The 15,530-nt window shown below is 42.8% G+C and overlaps 1 protein-coding gene across 3 annotated transcripts in view; it reads right to left on the bottom strand.

The window, feature by feature from the left end:
• Window positions 1-1,045: 1,045 nt before the first annotated feature.
• Window positions 1,046-15,530, bottom strand: part of MPP1 (MAGUK p55 scaffold protein 1) — a gene marked incomplete at both ends in the record, with an annotated part of 31,561 nt that continues 17,076 nt past the window's right edge. For 2 of the 3 annotated variants that reach the window (XM_080718658.1, XM_080718659.1), the window contains 7 exons: window positions 1,046-1,222; window positions 2,835-2,909; window positions 3,146-3,348; window positions 7,343-7,423; window positions 8,362-8,442; window positions 11,690-11,796; window positions 13,128-13,324. In XM_080718658.1, coding sequence (XP_080574784.1) covers window positions 1,046-1,222; window positions 2,835-2,909; window positions 3,146-3,348; window positions 7,343-7,423; window positions 8,362-8,442; window positions 11,690-11,796; window positions 13,128-13,324 — 921 coding nt within the window. The remainder of the gene's footprint in view (window positions 1,223-2,834; window positions 2,910-3,145; window positions 3,349-7,342; window positions 7,424-8,361; window positions 8,443-11,689; window positions 11,797-13,127; window positions 13,325-15,530) is intronic. The other variant, XM_080718660.1, reaches the window with a different exon arrangement.

Genomic DNA, 15,530 nt, shown 5'->3' with positions numbered 1-15,530 from the left:
GAGAAGGAAGCTTGGGACAGGAATCTGAAAACACTGGGGATATAGACTGTTAGTGAGAAGGATTAGGGTTCCTTCTCTAATCTTAGGGTGTCCAAAACCAAGAAAATGTAAGCAGTTTGTGGGAGAGGTTTGGGACGCGGTGAAAAGAGACCCTGAGCTTTAGTTGTGGGACAAGCCAGGGATGCAGTGTACCCTGGCACTGGCTCATCCTGGCCTTTGTACCCCAGGCTGGGATTTCCTTTCAGACTTTAAGTAGGAGGCTTAGATGTGTGCTCCTGATAGGCTCCCACTAAGATAATTACCTTAAGGTGCTTTATGTAGACCCTGGAGACTTGCACTGGGGGCATCGAAGGGTTTTGGTTTTGTTTGGTGTTAGTTGAACCCAGGGTGTTCTACCTCCAAGTTTCCCCCCTAGCACTTTTTATTTTGAAAAAGCTTACATTGCTGAGGTAGGCCTTGAACCTGTGATGCTTCTTTCTGCCTCCCAAGTACTAGAATTACAAGGCATACACCACCATGCCTGGCTGATCTGTTTCTAGAGGTTTGTGGGGCAAATGGAAATAGAAAGTCATTGGCATTTTAACAGCAATGTTTTTTTTTTATTGCTTTTGAGGGTTCCCCTAGAGCAGAAATATTGCACAGCTGTTTCATTTTGGCATTCTAGAAAGTTGCAGAAGATGCTTTCTCTAAAGTAGACACAAATGAAAAGGTGCCCAGTATAGTTGAAGGTAAAGGGGCTCAGGCTTCAGACAGACATCCATTGCTTTTGTGTGCATCATCTTTGCTTTGCAGTTGCATTTTGGTAGTACTTCTTACTCCCAATTTCCAGAGATCCTTTTGGAATCCAGGTCAGTAGGACCCCATCAGGAAATCAAATCCTTCAAGAACCTGAGCCAGAAGACTGGGTCCTATCAGCCTATTTAGGATAGTTGCGGAGAGCCAGAAGCTGACAGAACTAGTTGAAGCAGCCCTGTTTGTTAAAGCAAGGGAGTAGAGTTCCAAACTCTGGGGAGGGGCATACAGTGGGTCCCCCCATTCTGCAAGCTTAATAAACCCAAGAGACAGGCACCCACTGTGGAGAACTGCAGGCCTGGTCAAAGGCTTCTTGCAATTTCATAAGGGTTTCATCAACGTCATTATTGACCAGGGAGAGGTCAAAGTAGTGTGCATACTGGCTGCGGATGGCCTCAGAGTCCTTCTGCAGCTGCTGGAAGGCTTCTGTCTGTAAAGAAAAATGAGCAGTGGATAAAATACACCCAGCCCAGAAAGTCCAGGAACAGGTTTAAACAGGCATTGGTTGCTATCAGCATTGCCTAGCTCCCCCTATCACCTACTTCTTTCTTTTGAGGTTCTGGGATGGAACCTAAGGCCCTCAGGCATCCTATGTAAATACTCTACCACTGAGCTACATGCCCCAGCCCTCTCATGTACTTCAAAAGCTTATGTTCGGGCATGGTGGTGCATGCTTGTAATCCCCGTGCTTGGGAGGCGGAGACAGGAGGATCGCGCAGGCTTAAGAGACTCTGTTTCCAAATACAAATATAAAATAGGTCTGGGAGTGTAGCACGGAGGTAGAAGGGTTTCCAGGAACCCCAGTACCATATACACACATCAAAAAAAGCTTATGTTCTGAAGACATTAGTGCTTGGGAAACAATTTAAGAGCACTGCAGGCTGAGCATGGTGGTGCACACCTATAATCTCAGTACTTGGATGGCTGAGATGGAACACAGGTTCACAATTAGCCTATGCAAATTCACAAGACCCCATTTCAGAATTTTAAAAATCGGGCTGGGGGGGTGGTAGCTTGGAGGTAGCATGCCCCTGGGTTCAATCCCCAGTACTCAAAAAAAGCAAATTAAATCTTAGAGGATCTCAAACTAACCCTGATTACTTAAAAGCCCTCTGTAAGAGCGTTTGCATGGTGCAGATTTCTCCAGCATCTCCCAGTTTATGCCTTTTGCACAAAGAAGTGCTGTATCAGCAACACTAGAGCTGTGATAGTAAGATAAAGGTGATTTGCAACCTAGGCTTTTTTTTTTTTTTTTGGTACTGGGGGGTGGAACCCAGAGGCTTTCTATTTTATTTGGAAACAGGGTCTCACTAAGTTGCTGAGAGCCTAAGTAGCTGAGGCTGGTTTCAAACCTGCGCGATCCTCTTGTCTCAGCCTCCCAAGCGTGGGGCTTACAAGCGTGCACCACCATGCCCGGCTCACTCCTAGGCTTTTTTTATGCAAATCAAACGGCTGTGTAAGTATATAAAAGTAAAAATGACAACATAGCAAAAAATGCCAAAAGATAGGCCATACTGGGGGAAAATATTTGTAGCTTGTCCCATAAGTGGCTAATTATAATAGAGTGCCTAGAAATAGCGGCAAGAAAAAGTGTCGCTATGCCCGGCTACAAACGCTTAAGAATACGAAAGGATAATCTCATAGTAAAAGATAAAGTCTTAACTACCCCCTCTATTAGACCAGCAAAAAATGAAAAACCTGATGAAATGCTATAGGCAAAAGGAAGCATATTCTCACAGGCCTTTCCCTTTCCACAGCCACACTGCACCCCAGGGTGGGTTTAGTACCATTCAGTTCTTCATATCTCCCTCTGCTTGCCCTACCCAAGCTGGTGTCGCACCAGATTGTATGATTTGCTCCACTGTCGTCTCTACTGGACTCACAGGTCTCCAAGACAATGGGTCTGACTTATCCCCATTCCCTGAGTGGTGGCCTAGACCTCTGCATTCCTGTCCTTGGTGGAAGCACAGTTGGAGTTGAGCCCCAGTCTCTGGTCAATGACCCAGACCAAGTAAACACCCCCATACCCACTTCCTCCCCACCTGAGGGCCCTGTTCAGTAGGTGCAATGAACACAATGAAAGGCGAAAGTTCTGCTGTCCGGACAATCTTCAGGGTCTAGAAAAGGAAAGGAAAATAGTTGTCAAAAGGATTCCTTCTTAAAAGCAGCATTGAGCTTTATCAGCCCCAATACTATTTTCGATGATAACTAATACTCTTCCTGTCTTAGGCTGGTCCCACTATATATAAAACAATTCAAGCTCCCAGAGGATTCCTAGAAATTGCCTCTCATCATCCCCATCTCTACCCCTTACATGACTCAACCCATCACTCATGACTCCATGTCTACCCACCTGGGGTTCAATGTCAAGGATGGCAATCTTGTCCTGCTTATGAATCTCGTGCACTGTTTCAAATTTGGTGCCAAACATGTTGCCTTGGTAGCTGCCAAATTCCAAGAATTCATTGGCAGAGATATTCCTCGTCATTTCTTCTGTTGAGATGAAGTGGTACTCCTTCCCATCTTCCTCATTCTTCCTCGGTGGCCTTGTCGTATCTGCACAAGGACCCAAATCCCTGATAAGCTCTGTGTTTTCACAGGCTCTGAATGTCTTGGTCCATGGTGTCTGTATGGAAACCATACCTACCTTTTGGGCAAGAGAGTGGAATAGAGGGCTTCCTACCATGGGCTCTGGAAGGGCTGATACTAGAAGGCAGTGCAGATGAGGGAATACCCCATCTACTCAGGGTAGATTGACTACAGTACTGAGGATTGAACCCAGGGGTATCCTACCTCCCAAACTACATTCCCAGCCCTTTTATGTTGGATTCCCCCCCCCCAGTATTGGGGATGAAACCCAGGGACGCTGTACTTCCGAGCTACACCCCCAGCCCTATTTTTTTTAGTTTGTTTATATATTTATTTATTTACTTATTGTGGTACTGGGGATGGAACCCAGGGGCCTTCTACCTCCAGGCTACACTCCCAGACCTATTTTTTTAGTTTGTTTATATATTTATTTATTTATTTACTTACTTACTGTGGTACTGGGGATGGAACCCAGGGGCCTTCTACCTCCGGGCTACACTCCCAGACCTATTTTGTGTGTGTGTGTGTGTGTGTGTGTGTGTGTGTGTGTGTGTGGTACTGGGGGTGGAACCCAGACGCTTTCTACCTTCGGACTATACTCCCAAACCTATTTTATATTTTTATTTGGAAACGGTCTCTGAAGCCAGAGAGGCTGGCTTCAAACCTGCACGATCCTCCTGTCTCAGCCTCACATGGGGATTACAAGCCTGTGCCACCACGCCTGGCCTCAAGCTCTACTTTTTTTTTTTTTTTTTTTTTTCAGGTCTGGGGATGGAACCCAGGGTCATTCAACCTCCGGGCTACACCCCTTGCTTTATTTTGAAACCAGGTCTAAGTTGTAGAGGGCCTCACTAAGTAGCTGAGGCTGTCCGCGAACTGCGATCCTCCGGTCTCAGCCTCCCAAATGCTGGGATTACAAGCGTGTGCCACCACGCCCATCATCAAGCTCTACTTTTTATTCTTTATTTTGAAACAGGATCTCACTGAGTTTTGAAGAGCCTAAGTAGCTGAGGGTGTCTACAAACCCAGATCCTCCTCCTGTCTCAGCCTCCCAAATGCTGGGATTACAAGTATGCGCCACCATGCCCAGATAGTATTTATTTTTTGAAACAGGATCTCACTAAGTTGCAAAGGGCCTGCTAAATAGTTGAGGCTGTCTGTGAACCAGGATCTTCAAGTCTCCGCCTCCCAAATGCTGGGATTACAAGCATCACCACCATGCCCGGCCCTTTTTTGTTGTTTTGAAACAGGGTCTCACTAGGTTGCTGAGAGTCTCACTACTTGCAGAGGCTATCCTCAGACCTGTGATCCTCCTATCTCAGCCTCCCAAGCACTGGGATTATAGGCTTATGCCACCATGCTTGGCTTCATATTTAATTTTCAAGAGGCAAAGCCCAATGTAGAAAATTTGTATAATTTTGCATATATGAACTTAAAACTACCAAACCCAGGAATATTGAAGCTTCAGAAATGAAATGACAGGTGAAAAATCTTTTTTTTTTTTTTTTTTTTTTTTGGTGGTGGTACTGCTGGGTGGAACCCAGGAGCTTTTCTACCTCTGGGCTATACTCTCAGACCTATTTTCTACTTTATTTGGAAACAGGGTGTCACTAAGTTGCTGAGAGCCTCACTAAGTAGCTGAGGCTGGCTTTGAAACTGTGTGATCCTCCTGTCTCAGCCTCCCAAGAACGGGGATTACAAGCCTGTGTCACCACACCTGGGTATGACAGGTGAAAATATTTTAAAATCAGATCTACGGGCTATAGTCAGGATATCTTAGTAATATATTTATGTAATGTAGTATTACATAAACTTGTTTCTCTCCTTCCTCTCTCCCTCTCTTTCTTGTACTGGGGATGGAATACAGGGGTATTCTACCTCTGAGATACACCCCCAACCCTTTTTACTTTTTAATTTTGAAACAGGGTCTCACTAAGTTGTAGAAGACCTCACTAAGTTGCTGAAGCTGACTGCAAACCTGTAATCCTCCTGTCTCCGCCTCCCAAGTACTGGGATTACAAGTATCTGACACCATATCTGAGTCTAATTCTTAGTCCTAACATTAATGTTGAATAATTACAATGCACCAATGTAAGTATACAAAATAAATCATTCCCATCAATGGGAATATATTGTTTCCTTTTTGTGATGTTTCATACTTTAATCTCATTATTAAAAATTGAAATGTTCCTAAGAGACTCATTTCCTATTACTCAAACCATCTAACATTAAAGTGAAATATGCTCCAGATAGCCGGGCATGGTGGGACATGCTTGTAATCCCAGTATTTGGGAGGCTGAGACAGGAACATTGAGTTTCAAGGACAACCTCAGCTACTTAGAGGCCCTCTGCAACGTAGTGAGACCCTCTTTCAAAATCAAGAATAACAAATAGGGCTAGAGATGTAGCTTAGAGCTGTAAAATGCCCCTGGGTTCAATCTCTAGTACTGAAAAAAAAAAAAAGAAAAAGATATATAGAGAGATATTGTAGCTTGAAACAACCTCTCAGCCGGGCGTGGTGGTGCACGTTTGTAATCCCTGCACTTGGGAGGCTGAGACAGGAGGATCACACAGTTTCAAGGCCAGCCTCAGCTACTTAGGCTCTCAGCAACTTAGTGACACCCTGTTTCCGAATCAAGTATAATATAGGTCTGGGCGTATAGACCAGAGGTAGAAAGCCCCTGGGTTCTACCCCCAGTACCACACACACACAAAGAATTAAGAAATAGGGCAGGGGGTGTAGCTTGGAGGTCGAATGCCCCTGGGTTCCATCCCCAGACCCGCAAAAAAAAAAAAAAAAAAGAAACAACCTCTTAAGCACTCCCCTTTCTGTCTTCCACTGTATCTCCCTTACCTTTGGTAGCATACCCATGTCTCTCTCAACTGGCTCCTCCCTCAACCTTTAACTGCACTTGAATCTATCTTTCCATTTATAAAACAACTGTTCTTTGACTTGACATTATCTTCATGTATCATCCCCTTTTTCTAACTCCCTTCTCAGTCAAATGTACATACTGGTTATTTTTTTATTTTTCCCTCATTATATTTATTGAATGCTTATTTAACTTATATTTCTGCCAAAAAGGAAGATAGAGCCAAATAAGAATAAAACATAATGATGTTTCTTCTGCACATGTCAATACCAAATACACAGTACATATTTTCATACTGGATATTTCTAGTTGCAGACTTCCCCCACTTGATCCTTGACCTAGGACCATCTGCTTTCTGCTCCTAATGTGCCACTGGAATGTCTCAGTATGTCCCCATGGACAACCCTCAATGATTTGGAGGTGTGAAAAGGCAAAACATCAAAGAATGAAAATAACTAACATTGGATTCCCAACCTGCTTTCCTATTTTGTTTGGCAGGACTTCTTTCTGGGAACGTATACAACTGTACTATGATGATTCACTTCTGGTAACGGAAAAGTTACCTAATTATGCACCTAACCATCAGTCTCATTACTCTCCAGATCTGAGACAGCTACCATGATTGTTCAGGTCTTTCCTAAACACTGCTTTGATTTAGAAGACATTCCATGAGAATTAGAGGCAGCCTAAATGTCATACAATAGTGAGATGGCTAAGGAAATTACAGAACACCCAATATTGAAATTATAGTACATGAATGGACTATAACATAATTCTCAAAGTGAATTAGTAAAGAACCATGAGAAAGTATTAGTAAAAAATTTAATTTTTGCTTAATTTTTAAAAGAATAAACAACATCGACTTCAGTTTTTGTTATGTAGAAGAGAACAATACAAAATTGCTTTGTTGGAGTAATTGTAGGTACAAACTTTTCAAATATTTAGTTTTTATAATTGAACATAATTAAATAAGCCACCCAAAATGCCACATGGTATCCTAGAGCAATGCTAAATTCAGTAACAAGGAAGGCAGATATCCTGTCCTTCAGGCTCTCACTTCCCCTCCAAGGCACCCAAGAGCTACTTACATGGGGGAGGATACACAAACTTCTCTGGATTCTGGCTAAGCAGGGCATTCTTAATATGGCTGCGGCCCACTCCACTGGCTCCTGTATGGGGAGAGAAGAAAAGCTTTCACCACTTTCCCTCAAAGACAGAGATGGGGGCAGGGCATGGATTTTCATGTTTTAGTAGTTAAAACTGCCAACAGGTGAAAATGAGTTGGTGCTGCATTGGGCTGGACTCCCAGGCCTTTGAGCTGGACTCCCAGGCCTTTGAGCTGTCAGAAGACACCTGGGACCACCCAATGGCTTCAGATCCTTTTTAACCTTACTTTGAGGGGAGGAGGAGGCTCTTTCTAAGGGCTAAAGATCAGGACTTAAAACATAACTGTCATTTCCACAGAGGAATCAGCTAAATGCGGGGTTTTCCATTTATTTTGTAAGTATATTCACTTCTCTGAGCTCTCTGAAATTATGAAAGGGAAATTAAGTCAATTATTTTTATTTGAACTTTTATCAAAATCCTAATACAGATGATCCTCTAACCAAATAATGTTTCAATTGTAAGAACAGGAAGGTAAGCCACTCACCAGCACCAAGGACCCCATCACTAGCTGTGGAACAAGGACTCATTTTGTTTTGGGTCGGGGTCCTTTGGGGGAAGGGAACTTCCAAAGCTTAAATGGATGAGTACACAGCTCAGAGTACTTTTCAGGACCTCCACAATGCTGTGAAAGCACTATAACAGGCACTTAAACAAAAAAGCATATCCCTGATATATCCCTATTGTCAGACTTTAGGACCAAACCCAACCTAAAATAATTAGTTGCTCAATAGTAAAAAATTTTAGAAGATTTAGGAGAAGGCAAATGTAGTCTTCTGGAAGTTCTACCTGTCCTATATGGAGAAAGAACCCAAGAGACTTAACTCCATTTCTTCCTCACTGCCTTTTTTGGGGGGAGGTGGATATATAATGTAGACAGGAAAATAAGGACAGATAATGTGCTTTTGAACTAGCAAAGCAGAATGGGGCAATGAGCAGGTACCGATCAGCACTAAGGTCTTCCTCTTGAACGCAGGGAGCCGAACAACTTCCTCGTAGGAAACAACATCCAACTGGTCAAAAACTAGAGACAAAGAAAACCAAGTGATACTCATTTCCAGAGCTGAACAAGTGGGGGGGGACTGGAGATTAGGCCAGCGAGGTGCAGTTTGGGACTGTATTTACTTTCAATGTGAAGAGGCAGTTTTTAAAAAACCAATATGACCCTTTCTTCTGGGTAGGAAATAGACTGGAAGGGTTGTGATTGAGTCAGTGAACCTCTTAATCGCACCTGACTGGCCCAACTCGTGCTTCACTGTTTATCTTGTGGGGAACTGGCCTGAATCTAATCTTATTCAGGAACAATGAAGGCTGTGCTTAATCAGACATGCTAAGATACCATTCAGGCAACTATATTGACAGAGTACTGATAGAGTTTGCAGAACAAGATGTAAGAGTGATCTAATTCTGTACTATAGATTGGTACATTCCTTTTTTTTGTTTGTTTCTGTTTTTGGGCAGTACTGGGGATGGAACCCAAGGGCCTCATGCATGTATGTAGCTCCACCATTGACCTACATACCCAGCCCCTTTTTATTTTGAGACAGGGCCTTGGACTTATATTCCTCCTCCCTTAGCCTCCCGGGAGCTGGGATTATAGGCTTACATCACCAGACCCAACTTTCCTTTGGGTCTTGATTTGATTCTCTTAACACCCTCTATATGAACTCTTTTTTTTTTTTTTTTTTTTTTTTTTTTTGGTGGTACTGAAGGTGGAACCCAGGGGCTTTTCTACCTCTGGGCTATACTCCCAGACCTATTTTTTATATACTTTACTTGGAAACAGGGTCTCACTAAGTTGCTGAAAGCCTCACTAAGTAGCTGAAGCTGGCTTTGAACCTGTGTGATCCTCCTGTCTCAGCCTCCCAAGCGCGGGGATTATAAGTGTGTGCCACCACACCGGCTCATCTGAACTCTTGACATGGCTGTCAGCCAGTTCTTTGGACTCTGATATTGCCTAAGTTTTTTGACTCCTATTTCTCTGAGCTTACCTTTTTAGTCTGCTAGACTGATTGCCTCCCCATAGTTTCAATATACTTAAGACCCTATTTCCAACACAGATACTCTCTTTGGCTCCAGTTCCTGAGGGCATAACTTGTCTGTCTCATAGACACTTAGAACTCAATAATGCCAACACTATCTCAGTACCACTGAAACTGTCTCTTACCTTAGGGAACAGTGCCAATAGCATCCCAACTAATCTAGATGAAAACATGGCTCTCATTCTGACTCTCTTGTCCTCCACTATCCTAGAATGGATGCCCTGGACAAGTCTACTATTGTGAAGACTTCTTAGATGCCAGGGGATTTCAGCTTTTATGATTTGCTCATGTTCTTGTTTCTGTCTTAGGATGGAAAACTTTAATAAGTGGTAGCTAAATGGTGGCTTACTATTGATTTGTTAACAGCAACCTGCTTGAACCCATTTTTATTTTAATTACATGCATTCAACCAACCAATGGATTGAAAATACTGAGAAAAATTGTGTCTATATTAAACATGTATAGACATTTTCTTGTCATTATTCCCTAAATAATGGAACAACTATTCAACTATTTACCTAGCATTTATATTGTATGAGGTATTATAAGAAATATGGAGCCGGGTGTGGTAGCGCACGCTTATAATCCCTGCGCTTGGGAGGCGGAGACAGGTTCACACAGGTTCGAAGCCAGCCGCGCTGGCTTAAGAGACCCTATTTCCAAATAAAAATATAAAAAATAGGTCTGGGAGTGTAGTGCAGAGGTAGAAGGGCTTCCAGGAACCCCAGTGCCACCAAAAAAAAAATGTATATATATATATATATATATGGAAATGATTTAAAGTAAATGACAGTAAGATGGGGTGGTGCATCCCTGATATCCTAGTAATTGGGAGGCTAAGACAAGAGGAATGCAGTTTTGAGGCCAGCCTCAGCAACTTGGTGAGACCCTGCATTTATTTATTTATTTACTTACTTACTTATTTATTTATTTATTTTGTGGTACTGAGGGTGAAACCCAGGGGCTTTTCTACCTCTGGGCTATACTCTCAGACCCATTTTATACTTTATTTGGGAACAGGGTCTCACTAAGTTGCTGAGAGCCTCACTAAGTAGCTGAGGCTGGCTTCAAACCTGTGTGATCCTCCTGTCTCAGCTTCCCAAGTGTTGGGATTATAAGTGTGCACCACCACACCCAGTCTAGACCCTGCTTTAAAATATAAAATAAGCCGGGCGTGGTGGCTCACGCTTGTAATCCCCGCGCTTGGGAGGTGGAGACAGGAGGATCATGCTGGTTCGGAGCCAGCCTCGCTGGCTTAAGAGACCCTGTTTTCACCAAAAAAAAAAAAAAAGTTTATAAATAGGTCTAGGAGTGTAGCCTGTGGGAGTGTATCCCAGAGGTAGAAGGGCTTCCAGGAACCCCAGTACCACCAAAAAAATAAATAAATAAAATAAAATAGGACTGGGGGTATAACTCAGAGGTAGAACGACCCTGGGTTCATTTCCCAGGGACTATTGATTTTAATATAACTAAAGAAATAATAACCAGGGCGTGGTGGCATACACTTGTAATCTTCCCCTTGGGAGGCTGAGACAGCACGGGTTCGAAGCCAGTCTCAGCTACTTAGGCTCTCAGCAACTTAGTGTGACCCTGTTTCTAAATAAAGTATAAAATAGGTCTGGGAGTAGAGCCTGGAGGTAGAAAAGCCCCTGGGTTCCACCCCCAGTACCACCAAAAAAGAAAGAGAGAGAGAAAGGAAGGAAGGAAAGGAAGGAAGGAAGGAAGGAAGGAAGGAAGGAAGGTAGGTGCGAGCCGGGCATGGTGTCACATGCTTGTAATCCCAGCATTTGGGAGGCTGAGACAGGAGGATCGCAGTTGTTGGCCAGCCTTAGCTATTTAGTGAGGCCTTTTGTAACTCAGTGACACCCTGTTTCAAAATAAAGAATAAAAAATATTTCTGGAGGTGTAGCTCGGAGGTAGAATGCCCCTGGGCAACCAGGTCTCAATGAAAATATTGCCACACTGAGTAAATTGGGCATGAAGCCTGTTCACCTGGTTCCCTGAGGAGGTGTGGGCAGACTGCTAGGCTTCTTTTCTCTACTGGCTTCATCTCCCTGATTGCAGTGAGCTTGTGAAGATGAGGTGAACAAGAAGAAATGGCATGCTTTCTGATAGTATGTGTTCCACTGCATACTGCACCATCTCCTCTTTTCTGCTGGCTAAAGAGCCCCATAAAAACACTGGTGCTGCCAGAAGCCTGGATGGAGCAAGGGAGCTGGGAAAGCTTACTTGAGCTGTGCTTGGCAAGGTATTTGTCTTTGTACTTCTTCTTCTTCCCGAAGGGACTGCAGCTTGGGGCTTCACTCGGAGCAGACTGAGCCACACTTGCCACTCGCCTGGCAGGAACAGATGACCAAAGGGTTAGTGGGCCCTCGAGTGTAAAAGCCACAAGAATAAGAGACTCCCTTTGTTTCTGCACTAAACTCAAAATGATGTGTTTTCTTCACTTTGCACTAGGCAGAAATCTTCAGGCAGGGATGGCTTCTCAGGGATCACCCACCTTCCTTCCCTCTCCTCCCTAGAGAGTTATGTGGGCACCCAAGTACCTGGCAGTGGTAATTTTCCAGGAGAAAATGAACCCTCCACCACATCCTCCCCTCAATGCAGCCTCAGGCCCAGCACCCACCTCCCTGTACGAAATATATGGTCCATTGTAACCCTGTATCACACACATATATCTATAAATAAGAGACATGCATACATACCACATATACACGAAAACAGCTTCATGAAACAATACCTTCTATTACTATGTGTAATATATACTAATATTTCTATTCAGTGTCATTTGAAAACATACTTGTTGCACTTTACTGAATCAATTTCATGCCTCATTAATAAACTGTAGCTCACAGTTTCATCTCATATTCCCCTGGGCGTTCCTCAGCCATCTGCTACTCTTGATCTTGTGCTGGTCTCCAAGAGGTATTAGCTCTGAAAATGGCCTAGAAGCCACGGCCAACAGGCTCCAGGCTTTGATGGATATCATCCAGGATTTGCATTGTATTTATTCTGTTGCTCTAATGCTAAAAGTTTATTTCTACCAAGCACATCCTGTAGTTTGGTGCCATGTTTATAACTTTCTTTCCACTGTGTCATCACTGGAGATGAGATCAACCAGAACTCTGGCTTAAAAGACTGGTGTCTGAAACACCACCCCTCAAAGTTGTAATCTTTATGCAAGGCTTATTTTGCAGAGGTTGAGGGAGAGTCAATGGTGGATATGGAATTTCCTATCACTCTTTTGGCCACATCATGTGACCTAGCACTAAGTAAGTAATCCTACTCAGGGATATGAATGATTTCTAGGTACCAGGGCTCGGCATAAAGGATATATACTTAGAATGTGACTGTTTTCTGCAGGTATCAGAAATCTTCCCAGAAATAGCACAGAGGGAGGCAGGGAGGGAGGCAGGATACCAGGGAGGGCTTTGTTTACTGTGGGGGTGCATTTAAGGACAGAAGTCCACACAGGTCTCCTTTACCTGTCATTCAACTTATCAATGTATTGTGGTTCCTCCCTCATCTGTCATGCCAGGCAAGTAGGTCTGTTTGGGAGAAACAGAAACTACACAAAAGACAACAGATTGTGGAGGCTAAGCAATTATTTGTGGCAGGCACATCCCCCTTCTGTCTTGCCAAGTCCGCCTGCACAAAAGTGGCTCACCATTCCTGCAGCTCGGGGGAAGGGATCAATCCTGCGGACTCCTTGGAGGAACCTTCTACCCGACCCTGCCACCAGTTGCTGTCATCCTTGTTGATGATCTGGATAATGTCCCCAGTAACAAATTTTAGTCCTGCCTCCTTGCAAGGGATGAGATTGTCCTTTTTGGGATCATAGTCAAACTGTGCTCTCATGAACATCTGAAAAAGAAGGCAAAGGGAACTGCAGGTGTCAGCCCTAAGAGAACACTGGCATCAGAGCATGGATGTAGGAAGTCTTGCTGTAAGTAAATAGGGAGTGAACAATAGGCAGCAAGAGCAACTGCTGAAGTCCTGTTTGCAGAGGGGTCAGAAATGATCCCTTTAACAAGAAGGCATTTCATGCCTTTGTAGATCAACAGTTAATGGATCTGAGTTGTCTGTCCCAGAATACAAAGCAGCTACCACCTGAAATGTATGTTTCCTTGATAAATCTGTTAAATAAATTACATAGACCTTTTCTAAAGTCAGTCTAACAATATGAATGTGCCCTAAGTCTTCAAATGCTGATGCCTATTGGCCCCATGAGAAATATGTGTTTATCTGATACAAAACAGAGCTATCGGTAATAATGTATGGGCAAGCATGCTCATCACAGGATTACTTTTAATAGTAAAGTATGGTTATCTACTGACTATATTACCAGGTAACCATAAAAATCAATTCATAGAAGAAAATGTAATGCTGCTGATATGATGTTAAATGAAAATATCATTAAATGAAAATAGTCCAACCCAAAGAAAGATAAAGAGAAATAATAAAGAGCAGAAAGAAACAAACTAGAAAACAGCATTGAGAAGATCCATAAAAGCAAAATTGGTTCTTTGAAAAGATTAATGGAATTCAGAAAATAGAGAAGACACAATTTACCAGTAGAGATCCTAGAGATATTTAAAAGGTTATGAAGATGTTATGAACAATTTCCCACCAATACACTTGAAAGATTCCTGGAAAAACACAATTTACCAAAAGTGACATAACAGGAAATTGAAAATATGAGCACTCATATATCTATCAAAGAACTTAAACCCATTATTTTAAATTCCACTCCTCCACTCTTAAACTCTCAAATACACACATGTGCATGTATGTAGGTACACATGCACACACACAAACCCTTGGTAAATTTTTCAAACATTATTTGAAGAAATAAGAGTCTGATAGAAATATAAATTAAAATGCCAGGCGTGGTGGCACACGCTTGTAATCCCCGTGCTTGGGAGGTGGAGACAGGAGGACTACACAGGTTCAAAGCCAGCCACGCTGGCTTAAAAGACCCTGTTTCCAAATTAAGTATAAAATTAGGTCTGGGAGTGTAGCCCGGAAGTAGAAGGGTTTCCAGGAACCAGTACCACCAGAAAAAAAAAAAAAAGAAATAAATTAAAGCCGGGCATGGTGGTGCACGCTTGTAATCCCCACGCTTGGGAGGCGGAGACAGGAGGATCATGCAGGTTTGAAGCCCCTCACTGGCTTAAGAGACCCTGTTTCCAAATAAAAATATAAAATAGGTCTGGGAGTGTAGCCAGGAGGTAGAAGGGTTCCATCCCCAGTACCACCAAAAAAGGAAGGAAGGAAGGAAGGAAAATTAAGGAAAATGATGGTACTAACTCATTTTATAAGTCTAGCAGAACCATGATACCAAAATCTGATGGGAATCTTACAATCTCAGCAAGAGAGATATAAAAATCTGACACAAAAGATTAGCAAATTAAATAATTATAAAACACAACTAAACAGGATCTAGTTTAGCAATACAAAGTTTACTATCTGAGCTGGGCGTGGTGGCACATGCTTGTAATCCCCGCATTTGGGAGGCGGAGACAGGAGGATCGCGCAGGTTCGAAGCCAGCTGCGCTGGTTTAAGAGACCCTGTTTCCACATAAAAAAGTATAAAATAGGTCTGGGAGTGTAGCCGGAGGTAGAAGGGCTTCCAGGAATTCCAGTACCACCAAAAAAAATAAATAAAAAAAAACAAAGTTTACTATCTGAAGGGTCATAATTTCACCATATTAATAAAAAAGAAAAAAATCCTCTCACTAGATGCAGAACAAGCATTTGATAAAATCTAAGATTAAAATTATAGTAAATGTAGAGTAGAAAGGACCTTCTTTAATCTGATGAAGAATGTCTTCCAAAGCCAAACAGCCAACACCATAATTCACAGTTAAATAGTAAAAGTTTTCCCTTTAAGACTGAGAAATAGATAAGGATGTCTGCTCTCATCATGTCTAGGGGATATAGTGAAGACATCTCTTCCCCAAAATGATCTGTAGATTTAATGCAGGGGAAACAAACAGTCAAAAGGAAAGGAATAATGAGGTCCAAGTAGGCCTACACATATGACTTATGACAAAGGTGACGTGCATAT

This window comes from Muscardinus avellanarius (assembly GCF_963383645.1).
Source record: "Muscardinus avellanarius genome assembly, chromosome: X".
NCBI lineage: Eukaryota > Metazoa > Chordata > Mammalia > Rodentia > Gliridae > Muscardinus > Muscardinus avellanarius.
The sequence above is the reverse complement of the archived record's forward strand: the minus strand, read 5'-3'. Positions and strand labels throughout refer to the sequence as shown.